General features: G+C 33.6%; 1 protein-coding gene across 1 annotated transcript in view; it reads left to right on the top strand.

Annotated features, from left to right (window-relative positions):
• The window catches only part of LOC104676879 (deleted in azoospermia protein 4-like), a 52,003-nt gene extending 39,803 nt beyond the window's left edge, over positions 1 to 12,200 (top strand). Inside the window, exons 29-34 of the mRNA XM_030926339.1 lie at positions 1,430 to 1,501; positions 2,250 to 2,300; positions 4,177 to 4,248; positions 7,470 to 7,504; positions 9,062 to 9,133; positions 12,140 to 12,200. Of these exons, the coding sequence (XP_030782199.1) occupies positions 1,430 to 1,501; positions 2,250 to 2,300; positions 4,177 to 4,248; positions 7,470 to 7,504; positions 9,062 to 9,133; positions 12,140 to 12,200 (363 nt within the window). The remainder of the gene's footprint in view (positions 1 to 1,429; positions 1,502 to 2,249; positions 2,301 to 4,176; positions 4,249 to 7,469; positions 7,505 to 9,061; positions 9,134 to 12,139) is intronic.
• The last annotated feature ends 6,184 nt before the right edge of the window (positions 12,201 to 18,384 follow it).

The following is an 18,384-nucleotide window of genomic DNA, read 5'->3' as shown; positions in this document are numbered from 1 at the left end:
CTTTGGGAGGCCGAGATGGGCGGATCACGAGGTCAGGAGATCGAGACCATCCTGGCTAACACGGTGAAACCCCGTCTCTACTAAAAATACAAAAAATTAGCCGGGCGAGGTGGCGGCGCCTGTAGTCCCAGCTACTTGGGAGGCTGAGGCAGGAGAATTGCGTGAACCCAGGAGGCGGAGCTTGCAGTGAGCTGAGGTCTTGCCACTGCACTCCAGCCTGGGTGACAGAGCAAGACTCCGTCTCAAAAAAAAAAAAAAAAAAAAAGAATAGGAACAAAAAATAAGAGTATGACCTCTAAAACATCTGAACTGCTTTCCTTCCATGTAGCTAATTCCAAAAGTATTAGAAAGCAGCTGTCCTTATGCGTCTACCTAGTTTATTCTTCTCTGAGGTTACAGTTCACCTAGCTATTCTTTACTTGAGATGATTTCCAGATGCCTCCTCATATAGTTTGCTGAATTCTGGATATATTCTGGTTCTGGAATGGGTAGGTTTCTGATTTACTGTATCTATAAATCCCATGAATTTCTGGCATCTAATTTCTCTCATCCTGGCTACTTTGATATTTAAAGAAGGATTTGACATACTGTATCACTTACTGGTGGTAAATAACATTTATTTTCTTCTTAATTTATTTTATTATGTCTTAGTTTAAAAGACATTTTCTTTGATGGAAAATAAGTAACAAAATAGTAGTGAAATAGTTCTTCAGTGTCTTATTTGTTGACATTTCCAATGTACTTGAATAATGTAGGGGTATACCTCTACTTTTCTTGCCTTCTCTGAACAGTGACTAGAAAAAAAGCCCTAATTGTTTCTCACATTCCACGTGAACGATTAATGAATCTGGGTGTATTCATGTATGGTGCTACCTATATGTTTTCAATCAATAAGTATTTATTGAAACATAGAAGACATTATACTGTCTCTTTTCAGTTTTGGATTATATACTGCCTTTAGTTTTTCAAAATGAAATACAGAAAACTGCCGTGACATCTGTAGGAGAACTTCATATTACCCTATAATATTGTCAAATACAAAACAGTCTAGAAGTATTTTGACAAAGAAGTAGCAAATGTATTAATTTAAGTTACATTGAAATTGTGTTAATAGGGCCTTATCACCAGTATAAGAAATAACTTCTGAGTGGGCTGAGGTACACAGTATGAATAAGGTAAACTTTGCCTGGTGTAGTAGTCACTTCTATATCATTTGTTCTACCTCGCCTCCCAAAGGGTAGCAATTGAGAGAGAGTGTTTCTTTCTTCTTAATGACATTCATTCATTTAGAATTCTTCCTAGTTGTTAATAGAAAAATTAATTAATATTTTAAAGTTCATATTTTTGTTATATTGGGAATGATATTTCTTTCTAATTAAAAGAATGTTTTACCATATTCATTCATTCTTTCTGTGAAATTTATTTTCAGGCATATCCTATTTACCGAAATTCATCATGGCAGGTCATCACTGGATATCAGTTGCCTGTATATAATTATCAGGTAATTGAAGAGGGTGCAAAATGTTTTACTTTAGATACTATGTAGGCCTTCAAATTGTTTATACAAATTGCCTGAATATTTTGTCATTTTAAACTAGTGAAATATACTTGAAATGTAAGAAAACACTTTGAACAAGTGTAATGAAGATGTCTGTATTATGTAGAAGTAAAGAAATAATATTTTGACAGGAATATACTTGGCAATAACTTCTCCATAGAACAGTTTTCTGAGATTTGGTATTCCACTCTTTATTTCAGCATGTATTTTTTCATCTTTTCTGTCAAAGGGCTGAAACATTCAGACTGATTTTCTTCAGTTTTTTAGGGAGATACAGTGAAATCAAGTTTATTACCTAATTCTTATAGCACATAATTATAATCATATTTTTATTTTAACTTACTGCTTCATGATAGTAGTTCTCTGGGTCTCTTTTCAATGGTAAAAATATATCTATGACGTACACTCATGTATGTGGTAATAAATTCACAGAACTCATATCTTTGAGAGTTCCATAGTGTCGTCTCCAGAAAATTTGGAAAAACAGCGAGGTTTTATTTATAGAAGTGACAAGGATGTCAGGGTTAGAAACCTAAAGTACTTCTTTTTTCCATTCTATTTCTTTTCTTATAATAACAAAGGAGCCATCATGATAAGTACTTGAATATTATGTATCTCATGTGTTTTTGAAAATGTGTAGGAATATTTGAATAACTTTGGTTTCCTTTTTTTTTTTTTTTTTTTTTTTGAGATTCCACTACATTGGCCTGTTGGGGAGCAAAGGAGTTACGTTGTACCTCTGGTAAAGCAAATTAGTGAAATGTATACTTCCTCTTCTTTTTTGATTTTTTTTCCATATTATATATGCCTATTAATTTTTTAAAATAGTTCTTTATATTAATGTGTTACAATGGCAACCCAACTGTAAACTCCCATGGGAGCAACAGTGCCTTATTCTTTCTCAGGATTTTGTGTGCTTAAGCAAGGGCTTATCCACATAATGATAAATGTTCAGTTACTTGTTGATAGACTATATAATCAAAGAAAGGTAGACCTCATGTGGTTTTATCAAAGAAAGGTAGTATTAATTTGGCTTTAGAATAACATGTATCTGATTAGAATCTGCATCTGGATTTACCAGCCATAAAAAATTTGATAAAGAGAAACAGCAATGTTTTTCTGTTAATTACTCTTAAATAAGGATTAAAAAGTGTATTACCTCTGTAACACCGGCGTTGCTTTCCCCCATGTAACTAGTTCCTAAAGTATTTGAAAGCAGGTCTCCTTATGGTCTGCCTATCTTATTCTTCTCTAAGTTTAGCAATTCATCTAGCTATTCTTTATGTGAAATGGTTTCCAGATGCTTCCTAATATAAATTGCTGACTTCTGGATATATTCTGATTCTGGAATGGGTAGATATCTGATATGGTTTAATGTATGTATAAATTCCATGAGTTTCTGGCATCTAATTTCTCTGATTCCTATTACTTTGCTATTTAAAGAAGGATTTAACATATTCTTATCACTTACTGGTGATAAAGTTTATTTTCTTCTTAGTTCATTTTATTTACGTCCTAGTTTAGAAGACATTTTCTGTGATGGAAAATAAAGAACACAATAGCAGTGAAATAGTTCTTCAGTGTGTCTCATTTGTTGACAGTTCATGTACTTGAAACGTGTAGGGTATACCTCTTCTTCTTTTTCTTTCTCTGAACAATGGATAGAAAAGAAGCCCTACTTGTTTCTAACATTTACTATGAGCCATTTTTGAATCTGGGTGTATTCATGTGTGCTGCTACCTGCTACCTATATGTTTTCAAACAGTAAGTATTTATTAAAACATAGAGGACATTATACTGTCTCTTTTCCAGTATTAGATTGTGTACTGCACTTAGTTTTTTTTTTTTTTCTTTTTTTTTTTTTTTGAGACGGAGTTTTGCTCTGTCGCCCGGGCTGGAGTACAGTGGCCGGATCTCAGCTCACTGCAAGCTCTGCCTCCCGGGTTTACGCCATTCTCCTGCCTCAGCCTCCCGAGTAGCTGGGACTACAGGCACCCGCCACCTCGCCTGGCTAGTTTTTTGTATTTTTTAGTAGAGACGGGGTTTCACCATGTTAGCCTGGATGGTCTTGATCTCCTGACCTCGTGATCCGCCCGTCTCGGCCTCCCAAAGTGCTGGGATTACAGGCTTGAGCCACCACGCCCGGCCTAGTTTTTCGAAATGAAGTACAGAAAAAGCTGTAACATCTCTAGAACTACATATTACCCTATAATATTGTCAAATGCAAAACAGTCTAGAAGTATTTTTACAGGCAAATAGCTAATGTATTAATTTAACTTAAACTGAAATCTGTCTTATTGCAGCCTCATCATCAGTGTAAGAAATAATTTCTGAGTAGACATAAGTACACAGTATAAGTAAAGCAAATTTACTCTGGTGAAATACTCAGTTCTTTTGTCATTTGTCTGTTCTCCCTCCACATCCAAGGGTAGGACTTGACAGAAAATATTTCTTTCTTCATCAGTCAGTCATTTACCATTCTGCATTGTTGTACATAGGAAAATAATTAGTATTTCAAATTTTTCATATTTTTGTTATATTGGGATTGATATTTCTTTCTAATTTTAAAAAAATGGTTTACCATGTTAGTTCATTCTTTCTGTGTAATTTATTTTCAGGCATATTCTACTTATCCAGATTCACCAGTTCAGGTCATCACTGGACATCAGTTGCCTGTATATAATTTTCAGGTAATGTAAGAGGGAGTAAAATGATTTGCTTTCAGATATTATTGAGGCCTTTAACTTGTTTATACAAATTGCCTGAATAGTTGGTCATTTTAAACTAGTGAAGTGTGCATAAAATTTAAGAAACACTTGGAATTAGTCTGGAATGAAGACCGCTGTATTATTTAGAAGTGATGGAGTAATATTTTGACAGGAATATACTTGGCAATAACTTTTCTGTAGAACAGTTTTCTGAGATTTGGTGTCCCCTTCTTTATATCAGAATGTAGTTTTCAGCATTACTGTCAAATAGCTGGATGAAATATCCATACTGACTTTCATGAATTTTTTTAGGGAGATAGAATGAAATGAAGTTACCACCCACTTTTTGGAGCACAGCATTCTAATTATATTTTTATTTTAGTTGGCTGTTTCATGATAGTAGTTCTCTGGATCTCTTTTCATAGATATGACTATCTATGACCCATAATTATATCTGTGGTAATTAAGTGAAAGAACTAGTATCTTTGAGATTTCTACAACGCCAACTCCAGAAAATTGGGAAAAATGGGAGATTTCATATATGTGAGTTACAAGAACGTCAGGGACTAGAAACATAAAGTACTTAACGTTTTTCAATTCTGTTACTTTTTTAAAAAAAAGAGATAGCAGAATAAGTACTTCAATATTGTATGTCTCATGTGTTTTTGAAAATGTGTAGGAATACTTTAATAGTTTTGATTTCCCTTTTTTTTAAAAAAATGCCACCACAGTGGCCTGTTGGGGAGCAAAGGGGTTACGTTGTACTTGAGGTTAAGTGAATTAGCCAAACACACTCCCTGTTCATTCTTGCTTTTTTTCCATGTCATATATGCCTATAAATATTTTTAAGTGGTTCTTCATATTATTGTTTTATTTTATTTTATTTTTTTACTTTCTTGTTAACCCAATTATAAACTCTAGAGGGAGCAACGGTGCCTTTTTCTCTCTCAGGTTTTTGTGTAGTTAAGCAATGGCTGGTCCACATAATGATAGACTATGTAATCTAAGAAAGGTAGTATTAATGTGGCTTGAGAATTAGTATGTATCCCTCTAGAATCTCCCTCTGGCTTTACCAGCAAGAGAAAATTTCTTGAAGAGAAACAGAAATGTTTTGCTGTTAATTACTTTTTTTATGTACAACAATATTTATTTATATTATCAAAACCTTTCAAATATCTAAAAGAATATCAATAAATGACTAGTTAATTAACTTATGGTAAATTTATACAAGAGAGCTAAGAGTAGGAATAAACAAGAGTATTACCTCTAAATCACCTGAGCTGCTTTCCCTCCATATAACTAGTTCCTAAAGTGAATAAAAGCAGCTCCCCTTTTGTGTCTGCCTACTTTATTCTTCTCTAAGGTTAGCAGTTCATCTAGATATCCTTTATTTTAAGTGATTTCGAGATGCCTCCTCATATAAATTGCTGACTTCTGGGTATATTCTGGTTCTGGAATGGGTAGACTTCTGATGTGGTTTAGTATGTATCTGTAAATCCTGTAAGTTTCTGGCATCTAATTTCTCTGATCCTGGTTACATTGATATTTAAAGTAGGATTTGACATACTCTGTCACTTATTGGTGATAAATAACATTTATATTCTTCTTAGTTCATTTTATTTATGTCTTAGTTTAAAAGATACTTTCTTTGATGGAGAATACAGTCACCAAATAATAGTGAAATAGTTCTTCGGCATCTCTTATTTGTTGACGTTTTCCATGTACTTGAAATGTGTAGGGTATACCTCTGCTGTGTTTTCGTTCTGTGAACGAAGGCTAGAAAAAAAAAGCCCTACTTGTTTCTAACATTTACTGTGAGCTATTACTGAATCTGGGTGTATTCATGTATGCTACTACCTACATATTTTCAAACAAGAAGTATCTATTGAAACATACACTATACTATGTCTACTGTGGTTATGGATTATATACTGCACTTAGTTTTTCGAAATGAAGTACAGAAAAAGCTATAACATCTGTAAAACTACATATTACCCCATAGTATTGTCTAATACAAAACAGTCTAGAAGTATCTTTACAGGGAAACAGCAAATGTATTAATCTAACTTACATTGAAATCTGTCTTAATGGAGCATTATTGCCAGTGAAAGAAATAACTTCTGGGTGTGAATTAGTACACAGTATAAATAAACTTGGCCTGGTGAAATAGTCACTACTTTATCATTTGTTCCCGTTTCACACCCAAAATGTAGCACTTGACAGAGAGTATTTTTCTTCATGAAGTCAGTCATTCCTTTAGAATTCTGCATTGTTGTATATAGAAAAACAATATTTTAAAGTTTTTCATATTTTTGTGATATTGGGAATGATATTTCTAATTTTAAAAAATAGCTTATCTTATTCATTCTTTCTATAAATTTTATTTTCAGACATTTCCTACTTATCCATATTCACCAGTGCAGGTCACCACTGGATATCAGTTACCTGTATATAATTATCAAGTAATATAGGAAGGAGTAAAGTGATTTGCTTTCAGATATTGTTGAGGCCTCTAACTTGTTTATGCAGATTTCCTGAATAGTTTGTCATTTTAAACTCATGAAATATACCTATAATTTAGGAAAACATTTAGAATTAGTCTAGAATGAAGACCTCTGTATTACTTAGCAGTAATGGAGTATTTTGACAGGAATATACTTGGCAGTAACTTTTCTGTAGAACAGTCTTTTGAGATTTGGTGTCCTTCTATATTTCAGCATGTAGTTTTCACCTTTCCTGTCAAATAGCTGAATGAAATATCCAGCCCGACTTTCATGAAGTTTTTAGGGATATAGAGTGAATAAAATTATTACCCAATTCTTAGAGCACAGAATTCAAATTATATTTATTTTCATTTTAGCGGACTGCTTCATGATAGTTGTTCTCTGGTTCTCTTTTCATAGATATGACTGTGTCTGTGACCAATAATCATATCCATCGTAATAAATTCAAAAAACTAACATATTTGAGATTTCCGCAATGCCAAAATCAAAAAAATCGAGGAAATGGGTTTTATATGTGGAAATAGCAACAAGAATGTCAGAGATTAGAACCATAAAGTACTTCTTTTTTCCATTCTGTTTCTTTTATTATAATAATAATAAAGGAGTCAGCATAAGTACCTCAATGTTATGTATCTCATGTGTTTTTGAAAATATGTAGGAATATTTGAATAATTTTGGTTTCCTTTTTTTGTTTTTAAGATGCCACCACAGTGGCCTGTTGGAGGTCAAAGGAGGTAAGTTGCACCTCTAGTAAAGTGAAGTAGCCTACCGTATACTTCCTATTGTTTCTTGATTATCTTCCATAACATATATGCCTATAAATATTTTAAGTGATGCTTTATATTAATGTTTTGTTACTTTCTTTTTAACCCAATTATAATCTCCCATGGGCACCACCGTGCCTTTTTCCCTCTCAGGTTTTTGTGTGCTTAAGCAGTGGCTGGTCCACATAACAAGTGTTCAGTTACTTGTTGATAGAGTGAGTAATCTAAGAAAGATAGTATTAATATTACTTTAGAATTAGCATGTATCTTTCTAGAATCTGCCTCTGGCTTTACCAGCCACAAAAAAAAAAAAAAAAAAAAATGTGGAAGAGAAGTAGAAATGTTTTGCTGTTAATTGTTCTTAAATAAGAATACAAATAAAAAGGAGTATTACCTCTAAAACACCCAAGCTTCTTTCCCCACTTGTAACTAGTTGCAAAAATATTTGAAAGCAACTGTTCTTAGGTTTCTGCCTAGTTTATTGTTCCCTAAGGTTAGCAGTTCATCTAGCTCTTCTTTACTTGCTGTGATTTCCAGATGACTGCTCATATAAACTGCTGGAAAAATTCTGGTTCTGAAATGTGTAGATTTCTGATGTGTTTTACTATACCTATAAATCCTGTGAATTTCTGGCATCTGATTTCTCTGATCCTGGTAATTTGGTAATTAAAGTAGGATTTGACATACTCTATCACTTACTGGTGATAAATAATATTTATTTTCTTCTTAGTTCATCTTATTTATGTCTTAGTTTAAAAGATATTTTCCTTGATGGAAAATAAAGTAACAAAGTAGTAGTGATAGTTCTTCAGTGTCTCTCATTTGTTGACATTTTCCATGTACTTGAAACATGTAGGGTATACCTCTTCTTCTTTTTCCTTCTCTGAGCAATGGCTAGAAAAACAGCCCTACTTTTTTCTAACATTCACGATGAGCCAATACATGGTGAATCTGGGTGTATTCATGTATGCTGCTACCTATATGTTTTCAAACAATAAATATTTATTGAAATATGAAGACATTGTACTGCCTCTTCTGCAGTTTTGGATTATATACTCCCCTTAGTTTTTAAAAATGAAGTACAGAAAATACCATAATATCTGTAGGAGAACTACATATTAACCTATAATACTGTTAAACACAAAACTGTCTGGAAGTATATTGACAAATAAATGGCAAATGTATTAACTTACACTGAAATCTGTCTTAATGGAGCCTTATCACCAGTCTAAGAAATAACTTTTGGTTGGGAATAAGTACCCAGTAAGGTAAACTTTGCCTGGTGAAATAGTCACTTCTTTGTAATTTGTCTGTTCCCCCGCGCCACGCAAAGGGACTTAGCACTTGACAGAGAATATTTCTTTTTCCCTGAAGTCATTCATTTAGAATTCTGCATTGTTGTATATAGAAAAGTAAGAAATATTTTCAAGTTTTTCTTTTTTTTTTTATATTGGGATTAATATTTCTTTCTAATTTAAAAAAATGTTTTACCGTATTCATTCATTCTTTCTGTAAACTTACTTTTAGGCGTATCCTACTTATCCAAGTTCACCAGGTCAGGTCATCACTGGATACCAGTTGCCTGTATATAATCACCAGGTAATTAGAGAGGGAGTAAATGTTTTACTTTCAGATATTATTGAGGCCTTTAACTTGTTTATACAAATTGCCTGAATAGTCATTTTAATCTAGAGGAATGTACCTAAAATTTAAGAAAACACTTAGAATTGGTCTGTAGTGAAGCCCTCTGTATTATTTAGAAGTAATAGAGTAATATCTTGATAGTAATATACATAGCAATAACTTTTCTGTAGAACAGTTTTCTGAGATTTGGTGTGTCCATCTGTATTTCAGCATTTTTTTTTTTTTTTTTTTTTTTTGCGTTTGCTATCAAATAGCTGAAACATCCAAACTGAGTTTCATAGTTTTTTTTTTTAGGGAGATAGAATGAAATAAAATTATTACCCCATTCTTAGAGCACAGAATTACAATTTTTTGTTATTTTAACTGGCTGCTTGAGGATAATAGTTCTCTGGGCCTCTTTTTATAGATATGAGTGTATCTGTGATCCATAATCATATCTATGGTAATAAATAATAAATTGAAAGAACTAGTATCTTTTGAGATTTCCGCAGTGCCAACTCCAGAAAATTGAGAAAGCAGTGAGGTTTTATATATAGAAGTAACAACAAAAACGTCAGGGAATAGAAACATAAAGTACTTCTTTTTCCTACTCTTCGCTTCTTTCATTTTAATAACAAAGGAGCCAACATGATAAGTGCTTCAGTATTGTATATCTCATGTGTTTTTGAAAACGTGTAGGAATATATGAATAATTTTGTTTTTCTTTTTTTTTTTTTTTAAGATGCCTTCACAGTGGCCTGTTGAATAGCGAAAGGGGTTATTGAGTAAAGTGAATTAGTGAAACATACTTCATCTTTCTTGATTTTTTTTCCATTTCATATATGCCTATAGATATTTTTAATTGGTGCCTTATATTAATGTTTACATTTTGTTACCTTGTTTTTAACCCAGTTGTAAACTCCCATGGAGCAACAGTGCCTTTTTCTCTCTCAGGTTTTTGTGTGCTGAAACAATGGCTGGTCCACATATCTGATAAGTGTTCAGTTACTTGTTGATAGATGATATAATCCAGGAATAGTAGTGTTAATGTGGCTTTAGAATTGGCATGTATCTGCCTAGAATACGCCTCTGGCTTTACCAGCCATAAAAAATTTGTTGAAGAGAAACAGAAATGTTTTGCTGCTAATTACCCATAAGAATAGTAATAAAACCAAAAGTATTACCTCTAACACACCAGAGCTGCTGTCTTGCATCACAATTGGATATTTGAAGGATATAATAAGTGCTAAAGTTCTCAAACACTCCCTTACTGCGTTCGTTTCTTAGAGTCCTTCTACTTCTGATTATGTTGATTTCTGGAAGCCATTTTAAAACAAAAGGCTGCCTTAATGTATTTCAACTTTTCATTTAAAACAAGATTTCTGAAGTAATACAATTGAATTTCAACACAGCCTACATTGAAACTTTTGATACCAGCTCACCTTTTTGAAGAATAAATACATGGCTTTTAAAAGTATCGTGTATCTGTTTAATTATATTTCATTATTTTAAATATAGGCTTATTCAGCTATTTATTACCACTGTGGTAAAGTTGATACAGGAGGTGATGTTGTGCCAAATGAGTGCTCAATTCATGAAACTACTTCAACTTCTGGAAATGGCCCACAAAAGGCAAACATCTAATTTTGTTTTTCTTAAATATATAGTTTGTATTTTTTTCTAGTTTTAATAATTTTTTTTTGAGAAGCAAACATTTTTGCCCAAATTTAAAGATGTTAGCCATAAATCATGGAGCTTAAATAATAGACTCTTATTCAGAAGTTAATGTAAAGGTTGTTGAAATTGGATACCCCAGATTTTTAATATATACATAAAAGTTTCTGATTCAGCAGTCCTTTCCTATATTTCAGTTCCACTAATTTTGAAAAACCATTCTTTAATAAATACTGTATTAATATGATTTTGCAGAATTCTGTGGGAGGGCTTCCTCTAGAATTCTACTCCTCAAACTAGAATTAGTATGAATTATATTTCCCTTTTCTTTTACAACAATTTTCATCTTAAGCAGTGGAAAATATTTATGGCATTCTCTCCATAACATGTGGCAGAAGTTCCCAACAGTGAAGTCAGTAGTAATTATTCAAATATTGAAATAGACAGGGTTGTTTTTTCATTTTATCATTACTGCAAATTTCTGTAGTAACAATACTGTCACTCTTGCATCACATAAGTTCTGTTAAATAGGTGAGAGTGTGGAAGTAGTTGATGTGCTGTTAATAGGTATAATACTGAAGAAGTCCCAATGGAATGTAAATTCCTTGATTTGATACCCGATTTAAAAATGCAAATAAATATTAAAACATAATGTTACAGTATAATTGTCAGGTTTTGTCCTGAGTATTTTTTCTTGAAACATTGGAGTTCAATTAGGGATTTAACAAATTGAGCTTTTTAAACCAGTATTCTATCACTAAAGTTCTAAGATAATTCTTTAATTTGTCAGAAAACTACACACTGAGTGATATGTGGTAAGAACTGTGAATCTCATTTTTATGAATTTCCTTCTTTTTTTTTTTTGAGATGGAATCTCACAGTGTTTCCCAGGCTGAAAGTGCAGTGGTGTGATCTCGGATCACTGCGACTTCTGTCTCCTGCGTTCAAGCAGTTCTCCCTGCCTCAGCCTCCTGAGTAGGTGGGATTACAGATGTCTGCCAACACACCCAGCTAATTTTTAGTAGAGATGGGGTTTAGTAGAGACAGAGTTTTCGCCATGTTGGCCAGGCTGGTCTTGAACTCCTGATCTCAAGTGATCAGTCCTCCTTGACCTCACAAAGTTCTGGGATTACAGACATGAGCCACTGCTCAGAGCCTCTTTTAGCTTTTTTTTTTTTTTTTTTTTTTTTTTTTTTTTTTTTTGCATTTCTTTAGAAATAAACTAATATGTTCATTAAACCATCAAAAAAATAAAAGTGATTGAAAGAAAGAGTTGTCTTTATATTACTGAAAACTTCTGTGTTTCAGAAATCTGTGGACCAAAGCATACAAACGGTATCTTGTCTGTTTAATCAAGAGAACAGACTGATAAATTCTGTTGTTACTCAAGATGACTACTTCAAGGTATGAAGGGAATGGTATGCATAATTTAAAAGCGCTTGTTAGCTTTAAACTGTTTTCCTGTGGTGTATGTATTTTGAGATTTCTTAGAGCATTTAATTGAACTGTTGGCATTTGACTGTAACCCAGTAAACCAGAGTGGGTTTTACCTGGAGTGTATTTTCTGCTGCCGAACCTTGTGACATTTAGGGAAGAATCTTGCAGCAGAAATTTGTAGCTGCAAGGGTTTACTAGAGAAGAGAGTTAATTGACTGCCTTGACCAAATAGTAAAAGAAAATTTTAGATGCAGAAAGCAGATCTCGTCCACATGCAGCCTGTAATCCCAGCACTTTCGGGGGCTGAGGTGGGTGGATTGCTTGAGCTCAGGAGTTCAAGACCACCCTGGGTAACATGGCAAAACCCCATCTCTACAAAAAATACAAAAATTAGCCAGGTGTGATGATGCATACCTGTAGTCCCAACTACTCCAGAGGAGGCTGAGATAGGAGGATCACTTGAGCCTGGGAAGTTGAGGCTGCATTGAGCCATGATTGTGCTGTTGTACTCCAGCCTGGGCAACATAGTGAGAGACTTTGTCTCAAAAAAAAAAAAAAAAGAAGAAGAAGAAGAAGTAGAACTTAATGCATTCATATTAAACTAAAGAGAAGGAAAGAAATGGTTTACTCAGATGATACACCTGAACAGCGTGAAAGGGTAAAGTGAAGCAGTAAAAAGTTGAATAAAAAGAAGTACAGGTTGATTCAGAGTTGGTGAAGTGGAAGAGAATGTGGCTAGTTGAATTCCAGAAAGATCTGATTTCTGATCCCACTTTCTATGTTGGATAGATAAATCTTATTAAACCTCCAGTTTTTACAAGTCTAAAATGAGAAGGTACAGGACTAAAGGTTTCTGGGTACTTGTAGTTCTAAGTCTATGAATATGAAAAGGAACTAACTTGGTCAGTCCAATGGGAGAGAAATATTCTGGTTAATAAAGGGAAGGTGTTTTTTAAATAATAGGTGTATTGAAATAATACGAGTAATACAGTTTACCTAAAGTGTGCCCTTCACTGTTTTTTCATATATTCAAAGTTGTGCAGCCATGACCACAATCATTTTCAGAATATTTAAATCACCCCAAAAATCACACCCCTACCTTAGCAGTCACCTGCCATTTTCCTGGAACTCGTGTATCCCTAGGCAACCACTAATTTACTTTCTTTCTCTAAGGATTATCCTCTCCTGGACATTCATGTATATGGAATCATATATAATGTGGCCTTTTGTGACTGGATTTTTTCACTCAGCATAATGTTTTCAGTGTTCACCAATATTCTAGCATGTATCAGAACTTCACTTCTTTATTTATAGATACTCCTCATTCTGTTCATCCATTCATCTGTTAAAGACATTTAGATTATTTCCACTTTTTAGCTGTTACATATAATGCTGTGAACATTCATGTACAAGTTATTGTGTGGACATCTGTTCTTATTTCTCTTGCATATACACTTGGGAATGGAATTGCTAAGTCATGCTTAACCTTTAGTGGAACTGCCAGATTTGTCAAAACTGGCTACACACTTTACATTCAAAAGGAAATGTTTAACCATTACTTTGTGGCTTAAAACAGAACTAGCTTTTTTTTTTTTTTTTTTTCGTCTGTGACTGGATATAGGATGACGCTAAGCCTTTTTAAAGGGTTATATTATTGATCCCCTGTATAATGTAGAAGAGTAGAGCCATATGGCAGCATGAAGTTCTTAACATCATTGCAACAGGGAGTAAACTTATTTAAAGTTGACATTTGTTCTCTTGTTGCTTCATTCGACATAAATAGTACAATTTAGAGAAGAAAGAACTGGAATTGTACATCAGCTTATCTTGCCCAAAGTTCTGATGATTACATTGGTGTCGACAGTAGTACTTAAATGATTTTCAAAGCAGAAGATAATCTTTTTTTTTTTTTTTTTTGAGGTGACCTCGTTTGGTCACCTTGGCTGGAGTGCAGTGTCACAATCACGGCTTACTACAACCTCAGTCTCCTTCACTCAAGGGATCCTTCTGCCTCAGCCTCCGAAACAGTTAGGACTACAGACGTGCACCACCACAATTGGCTAGTTAATTTTTTTTTTTTTTTTTTTGAGACGGCACCATCTTGGCTCACTGCAAGCTCCACCTCCTGGGTTCATGCCTTTCTCCTGCCTCCACCTTCCCCGTAGCTGGGACTACGAGCACGTGACAGCACACCTGGCTAATTTTTTGTATTTTTATTAGAGACAGGGTTTCACCTTGTTAGCCAGGATGGTCTCGATCTCCTGACCTTGTAATCCTCCTGCCTCGGCCTCCCAAAGTGCTGGGATTACCGGCATGAGCCACCACGCCCAGCCAAAAGATTTTTTTTTTTTAAGAGAGAGCATCTTACTATATTTCCCTGGCTTGTCATGGACTCCAGGGCTCAAGTGATCCTCCTGCCTCAGCCGCCCAAAGTGCTGGGATTATAGGTGTGAGCCACCATGCCTAGTCCAGAAAATATTTTTAAACTTGAGTTCTCACCTGGTGTTAGACAGAAGACTCCCTTTAAAACTTCAGCATTTTCTGCTCATTTGGGAGAGGAATCAGAAGTTAGCATCCTGCAATTGTCTGACATCTAGACCTACTTTGACTACATGTTGTTGCACTGAATTAGAATGCCCGAGGTATTTTTTAATGTACTTAAAATTTCCATAACTAATTTCACTCTTAGTTTTCTTAATTCTCTAGCCCCTTCACAATCTTGTTTCCTACGTGACCTCTGAAATACATGTTGGTGACCAGTTTTCTAGATTTTAATCTAAATAGGATATCAGTGTTCTGTCAGATGAGGTAACTTCCAGAAGCCACTTTTATTTATATGACAGTGAAACTGAAGTCTTAGAAAAAGGGCACAGTTAGTTGTAGAAAAGGAAATACAATTCTGTTATTACTCATTCACTCATTCCCATTCCTCCATGTAAGGCCTCTCACTTCTCTCTGCACTGTAGGCAGCACAGAGTGAAAAGAAAGTTTTGCATGTATTTTAAATTTTTATCTTCATTTCTAAAGAACGATATACCTTCATAGGTTAATGATATGTCTTCAAATGCCAAAAACGTACATATTTTAACCTAAAAACATGAAATTTCAGATTGAGAGCTGTTTGCAAGCTGTGGTTCCTATTAGATGCAGTTTAGTTAGTGAAAACAGTATTTTTTACAATTTCATTTTCTACAGCTGTCTTTGGGACATTACTGCAAAATTATTAACTAAGAAGTACAAAAAATGATACTGAGTCTAAGTAGTGTTATTCCTGAGTTTACTGGGATTTATTATTGTTTTCTTTTTTAACTAAACTGTTTAATAAAATTAGCCATCTTGGTACATTTATCCCAGTGTTCAAAAATCCTTCTCAAAAAGAATCATCTTTTTATCTCATTATTTATAATGTTTAAACCCAAAACAAATGGTTTAAGTTTTGACAACGTTCAGATCCATGGTAGTCATCATAAATTTTCGGTAAAATAAAATTACTATTTCTGTGTTTTCCAGGTTAAAAGAGTGCATCGTTTTAGAAGAAGTTGGGCAGTATTTAAATCTGTTTGATCTTCTCGGCTATCTAGTTTCATGAGAAGTTGCTGGTTTTGAATATTAAGCTAAAAGTTTTCCACTATTATAGAAGTTCTGAATTTAAGTAAATCACACTGAAACTTTCTGTATAAGTTGTATTATTCAAATCTAGTTTTATCTTACATTGAAACTGTTCTTCATTAGATATTTATTTAGAACCTGGTTCTGTGTTGAATATATTGCAGAAAGGAAAATAATTGAGACTGAAAGTAAGTTAAGATTTATCTGCAAAGATTTTTAAAAAGTTGAAATTTGCACTTTAAGTGTTAAAAAGGAAATACTGATTTTCAAAAAAAAATTTTTTTTTAAATCAAATTTGAAAGACAAGAATTTTGATAGTCTGAATACAAGCATTTCATTTTCCGAGTACCTGTGAACAGTACAGTATTTACAGTATTGAGTTATGCATTTATGATTTATCTAGAAATTTACCACAAAAGCAGAATTTTTAAAATAGTATTTTTAATCAGTGGAACTCAATATATAGTTAGCTTTATTGAAGTTTTCTTATCTAAACCCAGTAAAACAGACTCCAAGCAAACAGTCCAATCAGTGAGTCATACATATGTTTATTAAAAATATTTTATCTTTTATCTAGAATCTACACATATGTATCCAATTTGATTGAGATAGTAATTAAGATAACTAAAATTCTGGGCCCAATTTTTTAAAGAATCCAAGACAAACTAAACTTTACTAACAAACTAAACTCTTTCTCAAGGAGTTACCATTCTTTTTTGTAAAAACATTGTTCTTTGAAATGCTAAACTTAATGACTGTATGTCAAATTGTGCAAAAACAGGTATTAAAGAATGCTGTAACTTTTTTATGTCACTCAAAGGTTAATTAGAGTATCCGAAAGAAATTGTTTTTATAAAAACATTGAAGTATTAGTTACTTGCTATAGATTTTTATTTTTTAACCTGTTATATTTCCTTTTGTAAAGTAAAATATGTCCAGAAGAGTCAAAGTAGGTAGTTTTAATATTTCTAAACCACGCAAGTTGTTTAGTTATATATAACTGTAACTGTATATGAGGTTGTTTAGTAAGTATATCTTAAGAACATGCTAGAATTCTTAACTGAGTAAGTTAACGTTGTTTCTAGATTAGCAGGTGTCCTCATTTTACATTGTGACACACAGCTGGAGCCCCAGAGCTCTTTTGCTATACCCACAGTCTTTTTTTCCCCACCTTTTTTACTAATCTTTTAGGAGGTGTGCTCTTAGAACTGGTGATCTAGAGAATAGAAGTAGCTGTATGAGCAGTTCAAGGGCCAAGCCCTGGAACGGTAGGAATGGGATATAATACCTTTCTAAAGGAAACAGTTGTGTCTATATCATTTGATCTGCCATGGACATGAGTTTTAAGTGGCTTTCTGGCCCTTCTTTCAATGGCTTCATCCCTAAAACATGGAGACTCTAAATTAATGTAGTTACTATGGGCCATATTACTAGTGCCCACTGGGGTCTATGATTTCTCAAAATTTTCATTCTGAATCTGAAGGAAAGAGTCTTTTAACTTTAGAATTCCCAAGAGGGCTTTATTACACCTGAGAAATTGAAAGCACTATTTGTCTATTAAAAAATTACCTGTAGCTTTTTAGTGCTTTGACATTCTGACATATATCATTCTGTGATTGTCTCCAGATTTCTATAAATGATACCTATATTCTAAAGAGCTAGTTGTAATTATTCCAATACGACCTTAAGGAAAAGTTAGGGAATAAATGTTTGCCTTTGTTGGAGTGAGGTATTTAAAAGAGAAAGGTAAAAGTGATAAAGTCCTGAACCTTTAAAAATAGAAAATTAATTCTAAACTTAGATATTTCTTACATATTTGTTTCTGTTACCTATTGCTGATACTGTCTTTGCATAAATGAATAAAAATAAACTTTTTTTTTCAAAAGTATTTTTAACTTTCTTATGTAATAATCAGAAATGGTGGGGAGTTGGGTGGGAACTGTAACAGGGTTTAGATTTGTGTAACAAGGTTTAGATTCTTAAAATGCAAAAGGGTAAAAGTTCAGTTTACTAATATGGCAGAGTTAGCTTGTAAAAGCAAATTTAGGTACAAAGATAAATTTAAGAGGTTCCTCAATAGCAGTGTGGAGTAGGAATGTTGACACATACATCTGACTCTGCTATCTCACAGCTGTGGTCCCTCTCATTTTTGACCCTGTGAAACATGTTGTGTTTTTGTGCAGTTAGGGCCTAGTCCCTGTATTTGCTTAATAGCGCTGAAATGTTTTATATTGCATGTACTTCACGTGGATACAATCAAAAAAATCAATACCACCTCTTATAACTCTAGTTCTAATACTCAGTTCTGTAAGCTGAGTCCAGTGGAGAGGAAACTCTCCTCAGAAACTCCTGTATTTCATTAGTTCGTAAGCTTACTGATTCATAACCATAAATGTGACTCCAAAGTGCTGCAGGATACCAACCAGTGCTTTCTCCATAACCAAAGGTTAAACTGTGAAGTTTAGTGTCCAATAATAGGCTAAAAGTTTGTAATTCTTTTATGTGAA

Source organism: Rhinopithecus roxellana, chromosome 22 (genome assembly GCF_007565055.1).
Source record: "Rhinopithecus roxellana isolate Shanxi Qingling chromosome 22, ASM756505v1, whole genome shotgun sequence".
Classification (NCBI taxonomy): domain Eukaryota; kingdom Metazoa; phylum Chordata; class Mammalia; order Primates; family Cercopithecidae; genus Rhinopithecus; species Rhinopithecus roxellana.
The sequence above is the reverse complement of the archived record's forward strand: the minus strand, read 5'-3'. Positions and strand labels throughout refer to the sequence as shown.